Source organism: Stenella coeruleoalba (assembly GCF_951394435.1).
Source record: "Stenella coeruleoalba genome assembly, chromosome: 20".
NCBI lineage: Eukaryota > Metazoa > Chordata > Mammalia > Artiodactyla > Delphinidae > Stenella > Stenella coeruleoalba.
In genome coordinates this window covers 11,476,102-11,496,128 of record NC_137166.1, presented here as the reverse complement: position 1 = coordinate 11,496,128, position 20,027 = coordinate 11,476,102, and the positions used below count along the sequence as shown (strand labels likewise).

General features: G+C 38.5%; 1 protein-coding gene across 6 annotated transcripts in view; it reads left to right on the top strand.

Annotated features, from left to right (window-relative positions):
• Positions 1 to 20,027, top strand: part of CNTNAP4 (contactin associated protein family member 4) — a 589,031-nt gene that overhangs the window by 462,722 nt on the left and 106,282 nt on the right. For all 6 annotated transcript variants that reach the window (XM_079907172.1, XM_079907174.1, XM_079907173.1 and 3 more), the window contains one exon: positions 7,427 to 7,574. In XM_079907172.1, coding sequence (XP_079763298.1) covers positions 7,427 to 7,574 — 148 coding nt within the window. The remainder of the gene's footprint in view (positions 1 to 7,426; positions 7,575 to 20,027) is intronic.

The following is a 20,027-nucleotide window of genomic DNA, read 5'->3' as shown; positions in this document are numbered from 1 at the left end:
CCCCCTCCTTGCCAGAGCCAAGAAAGTCTTTTTTTCTGATCATCGCAGAGCATAGAAAGGTTCCTGGAGGAAAAGCCCACAAAACTGTGGGGTCCTCGAAGACCACAGCCCTCAGGAGTTTCTCACTCTCATGGTAGTCCACACTCGGCCTCCATCAATTCATCAAAATTACCATGAGAGTTCCTACCGTTTTATGGCACTGGTGGATGGACAGATTTCTGCTGTCTTTGGGTGGCCTCTCTCCAGATCTCATGGGGGTGGTTTGCCATGTGTATTAGTCAGCTCAGGCTGGTATAACAAAATGCCATAGACCGGGGGGCTTAAACAACAGGCATTCATTTCTCACAGTTCTGGAGGTTAGGAAGTCCAAGATTAAGGTGCTGGCCGATTTGGTTCCTGGTGAGGGCCCCTTCGTGGTTTGCAGACATCCGTCTTCTTGTGTCCTCACCTGGTGGAGTGAGAGGAAGCTCTGGTCTGTCTTCCTCATCTTGTAAGGTTGCTAATCCCATCATGGGGGCCCCACCTTCATGACTTCATCTAAACCTAATTACTTCCCAAAGCCCCACCTCCAAATACTATAACAATGGGAGTGGTTAGGGCTTCAACCTATACGTTTTTAGAGGGGCACAACTTAGTCCGTAGCACCATGTAACCTCAGTTTTCTGATGGGTCTCAGAAAATTCATTGATTTTTAAGTTTGTCCCTCTTTCTTGTTGTATAGAGTGATGATTCCCAAGTTCTTTAAATAACAGAGCTGATGCCTTTCCTATTTACTAATATGTGTGCATGTTGAAGACTATAAATTTCCTTTAAGAACAATTTATTCTAATGTTTTATTATTTTCTATTGTGTGTAGGACATTATATATGAAAAAAACGAATGATAAGTTGAGATCTAGAAGGATGTCTTCCTACAGAATATAATTACAGTTGCTTCTGCAGGCAGCAAGGAGCATGAGGCATCTCTGACCATCGTCATGTAATTTCGCAGATGGAGAAGATGGGAAGCTGAATTCTCATCCCTGTGGGGAGCTGTCTCTCTCACCATTTATTCTTAGTTGTAGACTCTCAAAGTTTTGACACAAAACCTGTGGAAGCTTATGGTATATTCATGTCCTTGAGGGCTCTAGCACTAAAGTTTTGTCTCTAACCCTGTGAAGTTGTCAAAAGATCTGCTCAGTTTCTCCTCTTCAGAAATCCTTAAGTCACCTGAAGAGGAAAACAAGGGCCCCAAAGGTAGGGCTGGTCTCTTTGGCTGTTCTTCTCCCAAATCTCGGACATTTAATATTTTATTGTCTTTCAGAGCTTCAGTCCCTATTTTTAATTTTATACAGCTTTTAGCAGGAGCATTGTTCAGAATCTCCTAATCTACCATTACCATAATATTATCATTTCTTAGTTAAAAGTTACTTTGCATCTCAGTCAAATTTTAATCTTCCTCAAAATTGTCCATGTTATCACCCTAATATAAATTTAGGCTTAATGACCTGTCCATATATCAGGCATGTAAAAGTTTATTACTATGTCTCAACAATAGTTACGGACTGTAGTGAAGATTGTATCTTTCGTGTGCTTTTTCTCTCTTGCCCTTTGATATTTCTGTCTTGAGAATTCAAACCCTTCTATGCTGAAAGGGCCTAACCAGTGTATTTTCCAACTTTGTGCCTCCACAGATTCTAAAATAATGGCAGGTTTGTGGTCCCTCAGTGAACTATTGTTAATAATTTGGTACCCCTCCAAATAAATATTTTAAAGATATTGAATATCTTCTGAGAGGGATAGTAGAAACTGACTTAATATTAATAAAATTCTATACTCTTTTATAATCAAAATTGAGTTATTATATATACAGAGCAAAACTTAACTTTCTGATTTGACTGCTGTACTCTCATTGCTGGTTTTCTATTAAATGAATTCCATTCACACTCAAGATAGAATCAACTTTTGTTGGATATAGTTACAATGTCTTGTTCAACATATGTTTAAACATTATTCTTATCTGGGTTTATGTTAGCATATTTCCCATTTTTTGGTAGTTCTTATTTTTCTTTTCTTTTATGCTTTTCTAGACCAGAAGATCTCATGGGAGGCATACTTAGTAAAGATTTATAACTAACATCATAAAATAAAGAGCTGATTTCCATTAGACAGCATGTTGCTATGGTATATTTAGTTTCTGCATATTAGCTGACAGTGTCAAAATGAATTGTACTTGGAAAAAGGTCATATGTAAGTCACATGAATAAGAGAGGTCAGAGGATTTTAATATTTGCCTGTTTGTTGTATTGAATTTCTACTAATGTTACTGTTTATTTTGGTGGGAGCTGGACGAGTTTACATGTAATTACAGATCTGCTATATAACCACATGGTCCCATGTTTCTAATTTATTACAGCAGTGTTTTGGAGCCCCTTATGAACTGCCATATGTGGCCATCTCCCTTTATGTATCTTGGCTTTCATAGATGAGTTGCTCAATTACTATTTGCAAAAGAAGTTAATGCTATTACACTTTTTCATAAACTTTAGAAGCACTTTGAAAATACTTAAAATCCTGTGAAAAACTTTAATTCATTAACTCCATAAATTATCTTGGTTAGAATACATTTCTAAACCATCTTTGAGCATCTCATTGAGTTTGAAAATCGTCAAGTCTCAAAGAAAAGAAAAATACAATTAAGGCTTTTTGATTTTTATCACATAAGACACATCACCTTAATTTTACTTGTAGCTATTTCATGTATTTGATGATCTAATGGCGTATTCTTTTACATTATGCATCTATTAGGTTACCGTTTCTACGCAGGAGTCCTATTGATGCTTGAAAATTTGTCTTTTATTTTCCTTCAGCTGTAGTAATTGTGTGAAAATGTGAAGTTAATAGAACAATCCTTTTGTCTATAAAAGTCAACTGGTAGAGTTGTGTCCCAGTTCAGTAATAATCTAAGTTGCATTACTTTCAGATGTGTCAAAGATTTTAAATATAAATTATGAGAAAAAGGGAAAAACAGCCTCAGATAAAATATCAGGTTTCCTCTAGGGTGAGTTGTTTGCTTTCACGTTCTGTTGGAGAGAGGCCTCAGATGGCTTAGCTAAATTACGGGCTTTTGATTCAGAAAAGTATAGAATTAAATCCTTACTCTGTCACCTTCTAGCTGCGTGGTTTTCGGCACATAAGCTCTATAATTTTTGTTATCCTCAGTTTTACGGTGGCCACAAAAATACTTCACAGGGTTGAGGCGAATATTAAAACTACATAATATATATTTCTGCTGTGTCTGATGTTGAGACACAAGCTTTCATGTTGAAGACGTTCAGATTGATAGCACAGAAGACGTTTGTTACTTATTTCTCCCTTTGGAGGTTAGCCCTAGTCAACTGTTCTCCTAAAATCTTTTCCCTCTCTAAAAAGTTTTGAAATAAAATAGGGAGGGGAAAAACAGCACGATTTATCCACAAGCCTGAAGAATGTTCAAAGAGCAGGCGGAAGACCAAGAGCACAAATCAGCTTGACCTGCATTGAAATGCGGATTTCTAAGGCCCCTCTCACAGATTTAGTGCGTGACAGCACCTCAGGTAATTTGGACGAGCACTAAAGTTCAGAATATATAATATAAGGGAAGACATACACATTCTCATAATAAAATTATTTTTTCAAAAGAATGAGACATTCAAATTCATGCGTTCCTTTATGAATTATGAGTATGTGAAAAAATTTTCATAGCAAATTGAGAAAAGTCTTCTAGGCAAGGGAGTTACATTAGGAACATTAGTATGCATTGGACTTTGCATTTATAAAGTGAATAGCATCAATTCCCTGTCTCATTCACAGACATTCTACAAAAATTCCCATTAGATATTGAATTCCACAGCAGAATCTCTATTATCTTACGTTTTAAAACTTAGCAACAAGTGGAACAAAACAATGCAGATATTATTGTTCAGTTAAATATATTTAACTAGTAGTAATGGTGCATGTTTTCCCAGTAACATTAATCTTAGAATGTTATTTAAGGTACCCAGAGCATTACTAAGTGGTATTTCTGCCTATTCTGTCACTGTATACACTTACATGTCTATGCATTACTTTATTTTGCTAATTATTATAAAATTAATACATGCTCATTAAAAAAATTCAGAAATGACTAAAATGTGCTAAGTAAAAATCCCATATCCCCCACCTCACAATTTCCCTCATCCCTTGACAGAAATAATCACTTAAAATTTTGAATGTGCTCAGATGTTTTTATTACTTATACAGACTAAGTAATTTACATTTCTTCTTTACGTTCTCAAAATTCAAATAGCTCATAAATTGATCAGATAAACTGTGAAGGGCTTCCATTTACAGACGTCCTCTTCCCATTTACCTGTCTGTTGCCATTGTCACCTGCATCTTTTCTCCCAATCCCATAAAATGCTGAGATCACAGAGTGCCATCTATCTCAATCTATGAACTTATAATAATTTTGAAAAAATGTGAGATCTTTTGGAGGGTTATCTAATTCATCACCCAGCTGTTCACTGCAAGAAATCATAATTAGGTCTTGTATTAACCTGCCAGTGGTACCCAGGAAAATAGAATCAGAAGTGTAAGAAGGTCTGATTAGGATTGAATGTCTTTAAACCAGGTCCTCAACCCTGGAGGCACATTACCCTGACCTGGAGAGCCTGTAAAGACAGACAGACAGGCACACACACACACACACACGTACAACAATGCCCAGGGTCTGAGCACTGGGAGTTTTAATGTGTAGTCCAAGTTTGGGAAATACTGTCTTAAATGAAACTGCCCTTCCTCAGCCATTCTAAAGAAAAAGGTGGTATAAATGGACATTTTCAGGCAAATGTTCATGGTTTTGACAGAAATGGAGACCATGGTGCCCTAAAGGTGAAGTGAGGATGGGGATTAGGTAGTACAATAAAGAATACAGTTAACCTTTTATATCAAATCCTCAGTGTGAAATTTCAACTGGTGGAATAGCATGGAACGTTCTAGAAGTGTCTGGTTATCAGAGTCCAAATATCTGTGGGATTAAGCGATCTCCTCCTGTTTATGTTCTGGGAAATAGTAGCCAGGGATGTGGGCCTAATATGTTTGAAACATGCTGGATAACTGTTCCTCCCTCAGGAGATACAGCGCTCATTTGTACATTCTCATTTGACATCTTCATAGAGATACAATAATCAAGAAACTTGCTGAACTTTGATTTGTTTTTAAGCCCAGTCTTTCCCAAACATACACATCCAACAGATATTTTGTTGAGAACCACTTTGAGCCAAGCCATATTCTAGGTACTATGGAAGGAAGGCAGTAAAGGTCCCTGCTTTACAGAGCTTGTCTTCTAAGGGGATAAGATAAACAAATAATCAAAGAAGACCCCTAAATAATGAGTAATATGAAGAATATAAAACAGAAAGATAAGATGCTGGGGTGCCAGGTACACTTCCTTTAGAAGCTGTGATCAAAAAGGGCCTGTCTTAGGTGGTACTCTTTAGACCAAGGCCTGAGATGACAAGAGGAGCTGGTTGTACAAAGATCTTGAGGGAAGAACTTTCACAGCAGAATGAACAGCTGGCGCAAAGGCCCTCAGCAGGACTGAGCTTGGCTTCTACACGGGGGTTCCCTGTGCTCAAAGCATCATGGAGGAGATTGCCAAAGACTGTGTTATGTTTGATAAGGAATTTGGATTTTCTTCTAAGTGGTAAAGGAAGCAGTGGGGGTAACATAGTTCGTCTTACCTTTAAAAATCTTACTGACTGCTCAGAGGGAAAGAGATTTAGGGATATGAATGGGGATGGGGATGGTGATAGGAAACAGAAGACTAAAAACATGACGAAGAGGCCATTGAAGTAGTTCTGGAGAGATAATGCTTTGTTGAACCTGGTGGTTGTAGCTGAGATGTAGGGAGGTGCCCAGATTTGGGATATAATTTGGAGGCACCATCATAGAACTGTCTGTTTTGTGTGAGCCTGAAAATTGGGTGTATGAGGTACTGAGGTGGGGGGCATTGGGGGGCAGGAATTAGAGTTGACTGATAAGGGGAATCAAATCAAATTAATTTGACTGAAAAACCCAACCTTACTTTTTATTTTTACTGTGTTAGAAAATATTTTAGTAAACGTTGGTAAAGAGATATTTGTGAAGTAGAAAGAAAAGTAGGCAAATGAATAAACTCCCTGGGTATTGGTGTTCCTAAAATATTTGCTTTGTTTGGTATGATCTACATGAGGGTGACCTCATTCGTTGACCCAGTCATGGTAAGGGGACCTACCACGCGGCTGAATAGGTCGTAGCATCATCCATCCCTTATTTCAGTAGCTCCTACGTATCCTGTGTTACAGTTAAACAAAAAAAGGAGGAGGAGGAGGAGGGGAAGGCAAGAAGGAGAAAAGGAGGGAGGAAAGGAAGGAAGAGGTGGAAGAGGAGAAGCTGAAATAAAAATTAAATATCAATTATTGAGAACAACTGCTTCATCCTAACGTTTTCACATATGAAGCTTTACCATATGTCACATAGGAGAAAATAAAAGCTGTTTAGGTGTGGGTTTTGCAGGTGAGCTATATGCTAGGTAGATGCATCCTGATATTGTGGAAGGAGTATAGCTCCTGGTCATACCATATAATAGTTTTGCAAACACCGGAGACTTTTTTTTCATCATTCTGACGTTTAATTTCCTCATCTGCAGTTTGGTGGTGCTACTCAGCATCATTCCTGTGGTCTTTCTAGCTTTCAAATCCAAAATCTGTAAGTCTAATTTCAGGTCTTTCCAGATGATGACTGTTTCCAATTTCCCTTAACAATTGTTTAAATACAGGTGCTTTTATTTTATTATTTTTTATTGAATAAAAGTGACACGCAACAACAGTTTTTAAGTTTTAAGGTGTGTATCCAGCCTTGTGGTGAATGAAGTTTAACAACCTATTTTCAGAGTGTAGCTCTGACTTGAATGTCTGGTGATAAGTTTCATTTATGTTACTGAGTAAGATAAAGCGAAACAATACAAACAAGTCGTAACCTTACTCATTCATCAATGATGTGAGTAACTTCTATGCTGAATCAGATCCTAGCTTTTGAATACAGGAAGAAGATGTTCTCAATATTTCTCATGGTTCACAATGTCAGTAACTTTTATGTTTCGTCTGCACCTTATAGAAACAAACTTTACTGGGGGTTTCATAGTTGAAAGCTGGCTTGCTGCAGGTGATGGAATTTAAACTGCTAGATAGAAAGAGGTTTAGGCAATAGTAACTTATGCAGATGAAGATACGTTATGGCATAACTATTAACAATATGATCTTCTTAAAGAAGGTTGCCATTTTATAGTAAAAAAGCAAATCATACATTGCTTGTTGACATTGTAGGAGACAAAGTGAAATAGATCTTCTCCGGGTACATTGATTTCCTTCTTTTCTCTTTTCTTCTAGGGATTTTCAGGAAATGCAAATGCAGACAGTGTTGTGTACTATAGACTCCAGCCTTCTATCAAAGCCAGATTTCTGCGCTTCATCCCTTTAGAGTGGAACCCCAGGGGCAGAATTGGAATGCGAATCGAGGTGTTTGGATGTGCATATAGTAAGTGTTTGTTTATCCAACACAGTGGAATAGATATCAAAGGAGATGTTTTAAAAGCCAAACTGTATGCTGAAATTGATTTAAGAGCTACGTAAAGAGACATAAAAACGGGAGCAGTTTCTGTGGGAAGCTTTATTTGTGCCCATACATGCCAATATTGACTTACGTGTTCAGCTTTTATATTTTAAATCAGAAATAGAAGCATTTTACAGCTAGACAAATCGTTACAGAGATAGATAGATAGAGATACATGTTTGTAGACATATGTGAATCCATTTATCCAAATCTGATATTTTTGACCAGATCTTAACTTTTAAATATTAGAATGTCCCCCCATAGACTATATGTGATGATGTTTCATTTGGGCACCCTAAATTTAATAAAAGACAGTGGCCCATTTAGTAAAACCAATCATCTGTTTTGAGACCACAGAATGTTTTTCTCTACAGCCTAAAAATAATATGCCATGAAACTCACTTATAAATATGCTATGCCCTGTGCATAAATTCATAGAAATCGTAAAGACCCCTGCCAAAATGTAAGATGTGTTTGAAATACTTTCACATAAAAGATAGAAACCACAGATTTCACTTAGTCTCCTCTTAATGAAGTATTTTATTATGTCTTTTTGTGGGACAGAGGTCTGAGAGTTCTTGATAGCCCACCTCAAGCCACACCATCCTGTCGTTAGTTAACATGATCTACAATTATCAGACGAGCAGTCTGAGGTTTGGAGAGAGTCAGTAATTTGCCCAGCGTCTCACATCTTAGTCCACAGAAGAATCTGGAGGAGAACCCATAACTGTTCGATTCACTGCATCCTTATTCCTCTAGTAAACCTTTATTTTTTTAGCCACTAAAGCTTTCTTCACATGTATTTCATCACTTTTTCAGGTTCACTTTATTTATGTAAAGGAAGGCATGTCATATAGAGGGCAGGCAGCTTGTTGAAGTTGTCTATCCTGTGTCAGACAGAGAAACCACGTCGGCAGAATTGTCATAATAGTATTAGTAACAATAGCACTAATGTTAATAGGATTAATTTTTATAATTCTAGACGTAACAAATTTTTCTCGAGTGCTCATTATATGTCTAATACCATATTAACCAGCTAGTCTATAATTCCAAACAAAGTCCGGATAAATATTATTAGGTAACTTGTTCCATTCCCCTACTTTGCAAATGAGGAAGCTAGAGCTTAGGGATTCCATGTTGACTTGTTCCAACCACCCAGACAGGAAGTGACAGAGCTGGGTTTGCAGCCAAGCCTGCCAGACTCCAGAGCCCCAGCTTATTCTCATGCCTCCTCCAGCCGTTAAATCAGAGATGAGCCATGGGCAGCTTACTTCTCATCATCTGCCCGACTTCCTTCTAGCTTTCTTGGCTTCTGCAGTTCAGCTTAGCTGCTCCTGGTATGTGTTAGCTCCTCCCTTTACAATGATCCCACTTGAATAAAATCATCCTTAAAAAAAAGTCCCACCCAAAATTGCGATTCTGGAACACAGAATCTGGACAGTCTTATTTGTCTTTGGATCGTAGAGTTTTAATAAAGCCCGTGCCACACGATGGGCAATGAGCAAAGCAAACTCCAAAATGATTCATATTTATAGTTACTGATTCAGAGTGTCTACCTTGCAAAATATTTATTTATCAGTGTATAATAATGGCAAACAGTTACTGAGCACTTATTCTGCGTCAGATAATAGTTTTTATAGACGTACTAATTTAATCCTAAAAATCACCCATCTAATGGAGTCTTAGAAGTATTAAGCAGTTTCCCCAGCAGCACACACTTAATACACATTCGATCTCGTATGTAAATTCAGCGTTAGTTTAACAAGGCTATTGATGCTGTTTTCCCACAGTAACGTCCCTATGAAGTGACTGATGGGGTGCAGGCTCCTTTGAGTTCTCTGCCGCCGCGTGCTGGATGATAACTCAGATTCCCCCCACCCGCCCCGCAACCCCATGAAACATTCTTTTTGCTGTTAATTCATCCGCTGTCTCTTGGAGTAAGCACATCATCCGGGCACTTAGTCAACCTCCTTTTTTCATGGACCCACGGTTGAAGGGTCAATAGCGAGAGCCAACATTTTAAACTCAAACATAAACACACGGTAAAATGATACAGCAGGATTCAATGTAAAGTGGCTGTCGGATAATTTTGGATAAAAGAGAAAAAAAATAACCTTAATGGAAAAATACTCTCACAGATGACCGAAAATAACCTCAAAATGGGTTGGGTGTGAATGCCTTCTGGGAATGTATTTGATCAAATTGACTTTAGTTCCTCAATTACACCATGGTCAACACTCTTATTCTCCACCTCTGCGTACCATTAGCCTTGCAGAATATTAGTTTACTAAAGTATGATACTATTTAATCATCATTTACTGAACACTTAATACGTGTCAGGTACTATTTTTTACCATTTCAACAGCACAGTGAAGTAGGTACTTGGATATTACCATTTTATGGTCTGCTGAATGACCCCTGTGGCTTGCTCTGGGTTGTTTGGCACAGAAATAGCTGAGACCACCAGTGTCCCCTGCCCTCAAAAGGAAGAACTGTAGGTCAGCAAAAGAAGCCTGCTCAAGATTTTGTCTGCAACTCTCCTGAGTAGCCCAGATCCAAGATCAGACTGGATTTTCTCCAGATATGCAAGGCTATTCTTCCGCAATCCTTAAAAAAAGGAAAAGTGTGGGAGGGTGCGACATGAGCAGGGCTCTTGCGGATCCCAGTCCCAGCGCACCTGTACGTGCCGGCAATGAAGTGGGCCTCTTGTGAGCTTGAGGAAGGCCTGGAGGATTGCATCCAACCTGCCAGCTTGTGTGTTCCCATTGCCTGCACCAAGTTAATATGACTTTTGGGTGGGCTTTGCCTAAGTGACTCACTCAAGAATGTTGTATACCAGGGTGCTTCAAGTCTCCTGACACGGACGAAAGTGGACTTAGAGAAATTAAGAACTTTGGGATTACACAGCCTGTGTTAGACCTAGGATTTAAAATCAGATCCATCACCTGCCAAAACCAGTACTCGTGATGAATCATACATGTGTTCATCCTTTAAATGTCTGTTGACACTTGCTGAAAGAGAAGTCTACTAGCTGTTGGGTATAGGGAGGAATTTAAAGTAACACATTTTTTCTTAAAGATGAGAATGTGCAATGTCATAAAAATTACACAGACTCAATGCAAAATATGGTAGCGTTAGTGTAGGGTGTTAGGAATAACGTGATTGATGAATTGAGGTTAGTATGAGAAAGTTTACGGAAATAGGTTTTGAAATTAAGGTGCAGATATTTTCACATGAGAGGCTGGGAGAATGGTCCAGATAGGAGAAGGGGTGTCTTCTAGTCAAGAACGGGAATGAGGATTGCTTGGACGGATCAGTTTGTATTTGAGAATGGTCATTCAGACTGAACTGAGGGGTACAGATTGGAGGGCTAAACGAGGGGTAGAGATTAGAGGCAGCAGCTCAGTGGGGAGGCTTCTGAACTCCTTTCTACAAGTGACAGCTGGAGTCTCAAACTAGAGGACCAGCCATGAGGACAGAGTTCTCCTGACTTGAATCAGATTCACAGTATGCTGAGGCTACTCTTGAATCAGGAGAATTTAGTGATTGTATGTGAGGGGACACTGAGTTATCCGATTTGAACAGCTGTCTGCAAGGTGGTGTCATTTACCGGGAGGGGGCGCTGGGGAACAAATAAGTTCTGGAAGGGAGCAGGAGAGAGAATTAATTCCATCGCTGACTCATTGAGTTTAAGTGACTGTGAAATACGGAAGATTGGAACTCCACATCCTCTGGGGTGAAGTTACAGAATTGAAACCTATAAAATATCATTAGTTATTAAATCAGAACCTTTCCACTTACTGTTGATAATAAAAGTATAAAGTTTAAAGCTATGTTTGTACAACTACTCATGTCTTTGAAAAACAGAAATGCATTTGTCATAATTAAAACAGGTCCTTTATACTGTTTTTCAGGTAGTGTGCATTTTTATGCCAGACCCTCCCCGGCCCCTTGTGCCTAATATGTGTGTTGGCTGAAGTTATAGGTGCAAGCTGCCCCTGTGAATATTGCTGGGAAAGTGGCTGTTGTGAGAACCACACACGGTTTTATTACCCTGAGTTAGAACAGTAACTTGTTCTGAAGGAGCATCAAGTGAATGGAAAATCCATATCAAAGAGCATGTTCTACTTTTATGTCGGTAGACCTGACGTTGTTTCCTGAGTAATGAGAGAAGCAGAAGCTAAATTTTATGGGTTCAAAGGGAAAGTATAGATTTCAGATGTCTTGGCCATAGCCACTGTGAACATGTTTACAGATCTAGACAAGAGGTGTAGATAAGGAAATAACTTGTGGAAGAAAGAAAAAGAAAAGACAGTGTTTGATGATGAAGAACTACTACTCTGCTCAGTGTGTCCCAAAGGGTAAACAATGGTAAACAAAGGCAAGAAAGGAAAATACCTGGGTGCAAGTGAGTGAGTCTGAGGAGTGCTTAAGAAGTAGCAATTAAGCCACAGGGGATAATGGTTAATGGTGGGTGAGTTGCTGAAGCAATCGCCCTGAGTATAGATTCTTAGTTTCTTTTCTCTAGCTGTTGTGTAAACACTCTCATTTTTCGATCCACGATCTCTCCTTCCTCATCCTCAGCAGAATAAAAGCATCCAACTGCCCGGCTGTAGTGAAATAATTACAGTTTATTTGAAGTGCTGTGATTTCATGATCTTTCTAGTCTTAGGATCTTTTCATGAAGCATAGGGCGATCACCACACATCTAGCCTTCATTCCCCTACCTAGATAATTCTTTTACTCATTGTCTTTTCTCTGCATAGAAATCACTGTTTCTGACAACTTCTCTAGTGCTTCCTGTTTAGGTCAGAGGATGTGTTCTGCTTCTGGTCACATCATACACACATTATACTGTATTGAAATCGGATGGTCCTTTTTTGGTATTAGTCCTCTGGACAGATAGATGAATGAATGGGGGCAGGTCTGGGGAAATTCAGGAAGGCTTTTCCCATCATCCAAGTGTCATATTCAGTCCATTAAAGATCCGGCACAGAGCACAGGGAAAACTGAGTGAGAGGATTGGCAGAGCAGAAATGTACAGAAGCGTTACACTATTATGTTTATTTGCTTAAATGCAGACTGTATGAGAGAAAATTATGGATTCTATTTAGTAAATGGAAATAAGTCAGAAATTACAAAACTCATGTTAACTTAAAATAAGAGTATGCATTTCATGACGTAAAAAATACTGGAAGTTGGAACTACTTACATCTGTAGATTTCCATTTAGAAAATTATTAGTAGGAAATATAAGAAAGTAACATGAAAAGTGCAACTGTTTGTCTGGGTGAAAAAATACTGAAAGAAAACTAAGTAATAGCCTTCTGTCTACTCAGGATGCAGCTCTCTCACACCACTTGTTGGATTGGGGAAAAAGGAAAAGCAGGAAAGGTGTTAGATTTACCCTAAAGAATAGTTGTGATTGAATCCAATACCTACTTATTAAGCAGCTCCAACATGTCAACATAAGATCTTGACAAGGTGCTTTAAATACAGTCCCTGCTCTCAGATTGTTTATCAGCTAATACTGTAGCTGAGGGATCCTATTTGATGTCAGAGCTTAAAAAGAAGATGGATTCATGTTGGCCTAAAATCAAAGTGGATAAATTCTAATTCTTTGCAAAGTTTATAGTCTTAAGATTTTAATTTGATGATACGTGAAGTTATATTAAAATTAAAATGAGGTTAGCTTTTAGAATGCCAGAAAATAAGGAGACTATGAAAACCCACCAGAATAATGTCAAAAGAACTCAGCCAACTGAAGGGGCTCTCACTGACCAAAGATGGAAATATTTTAGCATCAATGAAGATAGTAGCTGCAGTTTTGAAGCATATTAACTATATTTAAGTGAATGGGTTCATGATAATACTAAAAAAAGAACCCTCATTGGTCACCTAGGAGAACTATTAAGGAATCGACTCATTATTTTGAAAGCTAATAAATGAAGAGAAAACATCAAGCATTTATCCTACTCTTCCTATGTGATCTGGACCTCAAGGTAATCAAATAGAAGATTAGAGGGAATTTTTCTTTAAAGTTATACTTATATAAATAAACGAAGAGTAGTAGAATCAATATATGCCCATTTTGCAATCCTAAATAAATTAATGGACAAGTCAATAGTTATAAAATTTTACAAAAAAAGAGGGATTTGCTTTTAGGTACCAGTCATAACAGAGTAGCTTTTATTGGACTATCTTGCTGCCCACAGCAATTATAGTGGCTGGATAAAATACATTTAAAAAAATGCTTCAGGGCTTTGAAATTCAACTCAAAACAGGCAGCAACTTGAGAGGACTTGATTCTTGAAAGATGGAAGGCAAACTCCTGGAGATCCATATTTAACTGACTTTTTCCTAAGAGCATCATAATACTCAAGCAGCAAGTAGCCAGATTTTACTTGACTGAGGAGACAGAGGTCAGAGTTCAAGGTTGCCAGAGTGATTAGAAATTTAGGGTGGAATACTGAAAAGGAGAGCATCAGAGAGGGAGAGCCCTGACTCCTTCTTACACATTCCCCTTAAATCCTTGCCTGATTCCTGACTTACCCATGCCCACTATGCACCAGGCAAAAGCAAGAGCTGGGAGATTCAAGTCCTGAGGACTTCATCCAGCATCTGCCTAGTTCCGGGAAGGATACCTTTGGAGTCCAAGTTCTGCCAATTTAGAGAGACTTGTTAAACACTTTGGGCTTTTACCTGAAAAGCCAGAAAGGCATTGTCTTAGGAATAAACACCGTAACTGAGGACCAATTGTTACGTCCTGGGACTAAGGACAAATCCTAAATAGACCTGTCCAAGAAAAACCTGGAACCAAGCTTTCACAGGGTCAACGTGATCTGCCAGTAATTCAGCTCCCTGTGGATCTCTTCCATTTAGTTTCCGCCACACCATCCATCCCTCTCCAGACTCTCCCACCCTCCCAGCTCTTCTCACCCTCTTCTCCCCCCACCTTCTCTTCCTTTCCTGACCCTCGATGTTCTCATAGGTGGTGATCTACTCAGCTTAAATATCATTTCCTCAGAGATGTTGTCCCTAATCAACAACCTAATTTAGACCTTTCTGCTCAAACCTCTGATATTACCCTGTCCTTTTCCTTCAAGTTCTACTTAACAATTTGTAAAAACATCTGTTCAGATGGGATGAGTTGTGTGATGTCTTTCTTTTCCTTCTGTTTGGAGGATCCATGAGGATGGAATGTGTTCCCTGTTACACAGCCTCCTACTGTAGAGCTTGGCACAGTAAACGTTCAGTAACTATTTGTTAAGCGGAGGTATTAAGAAAAATATCTGATTAGCCACGATATAAACCAAAAAATGAATAAATATGTAAACATCCAAATTTATTATCCTCGAGCAGTAGCAACTGACGAAAAGAGAAATATCTCTGAGATGAACATATGAAATTTCAAAAGTTGTTATTATTAAAATGATAATAATAGCATACCAAATAATAACTGTCAAGGCATTTTGATATTTCCCTCGGGTGCCAACAGCTTTTTTGGTATAGCATGAAAGGTTGGAATTATTCTCCACATATTCCAAATAAGGAAATTGAGAATTGGCACTTAAGTGATTTCTGTGACATCACAAAAATAACAAATAAATATTAGAAACAGAAATCCAGCTTACATCCTCCAATGATACACTCCAGCGTCCTTGATGAAGTAGATGTTACCGATTTCAAATCTATTTAAAAGGTTAATTTAAATTGATATGTAAGTGGCCATGATGATGTTTGCTCCCATAACCTCCTGGAGTGTTATCACTGACCTTAACTCAGTTTGTTTAAAGCCGTGATAGTGGACTTCCCTGGTGACACAGTGGTTGAGAGTCCGCCTGCCGATGCAGGGGACACGGGTTCGTGCCCTGGTCCGGGAAGATCCCACATGCCGCGGAGCGGTTGGGCCCGTGAGCCATGGCCGCTGAGCCTGCGCGTCCCGAGCCTGTGCTCCGCAGCGGGAGAGGCCACAGCAGTGAGAGGCCCACATACTGGAAACAAAACAAAGCAAAAACCATGATAGTAAAGTCATCTTTTCCCTGTGGTTATATACAGCATTTGATCCTGTGCCTTCTTCCTTTTTACCATATTAATTTTAGTTGTTTTAAACCTGAGAGTCCCTTAAATCATTCTAGGTTCTTTTATGCTACTATGCAAAAATAGAACAACCCATTTCCTGTTGATTTCTCAAGCGCTTGGTCTCTCCTCTCCATCTCTTTAAAAGCACAATTCTGTAATGCAGATCTCACATGCCTATACATCATGCTGTAGCTTTAATATTTCACTATATAACAGTTTAACAGTGACTCAGTCTGATTAATGTTTTTTAGAAGTCAGAATCGGACCTCTGTTTGTTTAGTGATTCATAGGTAGTAATTTTTAAATAGAGAGGCACTATGATCAGTGTTTAAGACTGAATTCAATTTAGCCCAGAAGCGTTTGGTCCATAGCTGTTTTCTCTAGTGGTAGCACTCTTTTTCTATTTGTGTTTTGGGGATGATTCCCAAAGAATTATTAGAAGAGTCTCATGTCTTTTTCAAGAACTCTTTCATGACCTTCAATAAAGTGGATTTTCTATTTTTAATGATTTGTTTTCCATTACATGCATTTTCTATTCCAATTTTTCTCTTTTAAGTTTCTTAGTCAACTGATCTCATCAATAATGCTATGATTCATGGTTTAACTCACAGAATCCAATTCTCCCTGAAAGACATTTCAGGGACAAGTCACTACCACCTCCACAATTTTCTGCAAGTACCACCTATGGTATAGATAAATAAAACAATTTTCTTTTCCATGGTACAATTCAGTATGCAATGAAGTTGTTCATTTTCAGAGAACAGGTTTCTGTAAGCTACCTCTTCTTCTTGTCAAATAACCCTTATGCTGTCGTCTGCCTCAGGATCACTCAGGAACCTATACTCTTGGGTTGTCTTTCAGAGATTCTAAATCAGCGGACATCAGGCAGAGCGCAGGATGTTTGCTGAACGTTTACGGAGGCCACAAGAGATTCTCCTTAGGTGATTCTCACGTGGTGTGACCGCGGACCCCAATTTGAGAAATCATGCTCTTGGATGTGTTTTTCTTAGTAATTCACTTACAGGGTGGGGAAGACATTGCTTTTTCAAATGTCAACCCCTCACAATTGGAGAAGCCTCAAACTTCTGGAGCAGGGATAGGATGCAAAGGAGAGGGAACGGTACTGGGTCAAGTGGAAGATATGACAATGAGGAGTGTGTTTGCATGTGAAACATGCAGAGGTAGAAAAGCAGTTTGCTGCTCACGGAGGTGAAGCATTTCTGCCCTTTAGTTAACGTCCTTCTCTGAGGCTGAGAGGTTCAACTCCTCCTGCACGTGTTAGAAATCGTTCGGGACCCAGCCCTGATGCAGAAGTGAAGCATGAATAATCACATCTCAGGGACGTGTGTCTTCCCTGCTAGACCGTAAGCTCCTGGAAAAAAAAATGCTCTTCGTGTTATGCATTACTGTGTCTTCCACTGTGTTCGTGGAAAGGTCTCCATAAATATGTGCTGCAGAAGGAGCGCAGGATACGTGTTTCAGCAATTCCACTTCTCACACAACTCCCTGAAAGAAATAGGAATATTTTCTTTCAGAAAACTCTGTATTCTACGGGAGATTATATTTCTGAATCATGCAAATCAAGCAGGCTACATCTCTTTCCCAGGGTCACGGGGAGAATTGATAATGAGAGTAGGGCCTGCAATCCTTGTGAGCCACCTCTTTCCTTGCTTCCTGCTCTAAATGAGAAGATCTGAGATGGAGGTATTCACTGAGGAGGATTCAGGTCACCGACAATTGCCATGGTGAGTCAGCTCAGGCATTTGCTGACAGACAGAGAAAAAGCCACAGAACCCACAGATGGCTCAAAATCATTATTGCTGCATAACCTGACAATGACATTGGTAATTGAGCATTTCTTGTGCACTTCAGAAATTCATTATTTTTTAGAGTCCACTTTTAAAAAATAAACACACCAAATGTATTTATTAAACTATTTTTGCTATCCCTCTTTCCCTGCCCAGTGTTCTAATAAGTAATAGCATTAATAGTAGTTAACAAATTATTGAATTCTAATTATATGCTAGCAACTTCCAAAAATTGTGTAGATATGCATTCATACAACAGACCTATGAAGAATATACTGTTATTAACAAAATATGGTAAATCACCTATACTTCACTTAAAGAAAAGAATGTACTATTATTCCCATGTTACAGATGAAGGAACAGGGACAAAGAGAGCAGGTAACTTGCTGTGATAGAATAATGCTCTGTAACCGTAAATATGTTACATTATATGACAAAGGTACTTTACAGTTGTGATTAAGTTACGGGTCTTGAGTTGGGGAGATTATCCTGGATTATCCAGGTGGACCCAGTGTAGTCACAGGGGTCCTTATAAAAGAGAGGTGACAGGATCAGAGTTAGAGAAGGAGATGTGACTGTGAATGCAAACATGAGAGATAATGAGAAAGAGAGAAATTTGAAGATGCTATGATGCTGGTCCTATACAAGAAGGAAGGGGCCATAGGCCAAGAATGCAAGTGGTTCCTAAAAGCTGGAAAAAAGAATGTTGAATTACTATCACTAGGTTAAGTACACAAATGTTTAATGTCCAACAGGGCAATAAAACCATAACCTTTGGGGATATGTTTTCTATCTGACGGGAGTTATTTGCATCTCTACTGGGAAAACAAAACAAAACAAAACTATAAATTAACATGTAACTTAGAGACTGGCCCTCATCAGTAATAAATAGTAAAATAAGATATTTGTGAATTCACCTAGAATTAATTAGACGGGCTTCTTTTAAAAAGCTCCAGCATGACATTGAGAGGACATGGAGTTATTCCTTTGATTTATTTTCCAGCTTTTTCAATTTTCTTAACAGTGGTGATATCAGTTCCAAGAGAGACCTGTCTCTCCCACCAGCATCCTTGGAGAAAATTCAGATACTCTCTTCCTCTCTCTCCCTCTGTCTCTCAAAAGATTATTTTTTTTCAGATAGTTCCAGATTTTTATATCGTTAACTGTATTTATCATAGCACAACGTTTTATGATGATTGTTTAAAATTGCATGCTTTTTATATATCAGATAAGTTCTGTAAATAGTGTTTATAAGTGAGTTTTCTATCTAAAGTAATACTGATAGGGACCATCCTGAATTCCTTTGTTTTATGGGAATCCTTGTACATATATTACACGGATATAACTTGAAGTTTCCCCGTACTGACATTGTACTTACATTCTGAATTATATTTAGCTTTTTTTCCCGAAGGGTATTGTTCACATTGCATGTGAAATCTGAGAGCTGAGTTACTGACTGCCACTGGAGTTTCTCAGCATCCTCAGAGCTTCCTTTCATGATAATGAATGAGAGAATGTGTTGGGAGAATGTCTAGCCATCTTAAAATTAAGCATAAGAGTAATTATTTTATGGGGACAAGTTTAGGACTTGAAGACTGACAAGAGTAAGAAGATTATTGATTACCATCTGCTTTAGCATCAGGTTTCTAGACCTGAGAACTGAGCTTTCCCAACTACCTTAATTAAAGTGACCCCAGGCTTCTTTTAATCTTGATCAGAATGCCTGTTATGGTCTGTAATGGTTTATGAACTTACTTTTTTTAAAAATTTTAATTAATTTATTTTTTACATCTTTATTAGAGTATAATTGCTTTACAATGGTGTGTTAGTTTCTGCTTCATAACAAAGTGAATCAGTTATACATATACATATGTTCCCATATCTCTTCCCTCTTACGTCTCCCTCCCTCCCACCCTCCCTATCCCACCCATCCAGGTGGTCACAAAGCACCGAGCTGATCTCCTTGTGCTATGCGGCTGCTTCCCACTAGCTAGCTATTTTACGTTTGGTAGTGTATATATGTCCATGCCACTCTCTCGCTTTGTCACAGCTTACCCTTCCCCCTCCCCATATCCTCAAGTCCATTCTCTAGTAGGTCTGTGTCTTTATTCCTGTCTTACCCCTAGATTCTTCATGACATTTTTTTTTTCTTAGATTCCATATATATGTGTTAGCATACGGTATTTGTCTTTCTCTTTCTGACTTACTTCACTCTGTATGACAGACTCTAGGTCCATCTACCTCACTACAAATAACTCAATTTTGTTTCTTTTTATGGCTGAGTAATATTCCATTGTATATATGTGCCACATCTTCTTTATCCATTCATCCGATGATGGACACTTAGGTTGTTTCCATCTCCGGGCTATTGTAAATAGAGCTGCAATGAACATTTTGGTACATGACTTTTTGAATTATGGTTTTCTCAGGGTATATGCCCAGTAGTGGGATTGCTGGGTTATATGGTAGTTCTATTTGTAGTTTTTTAA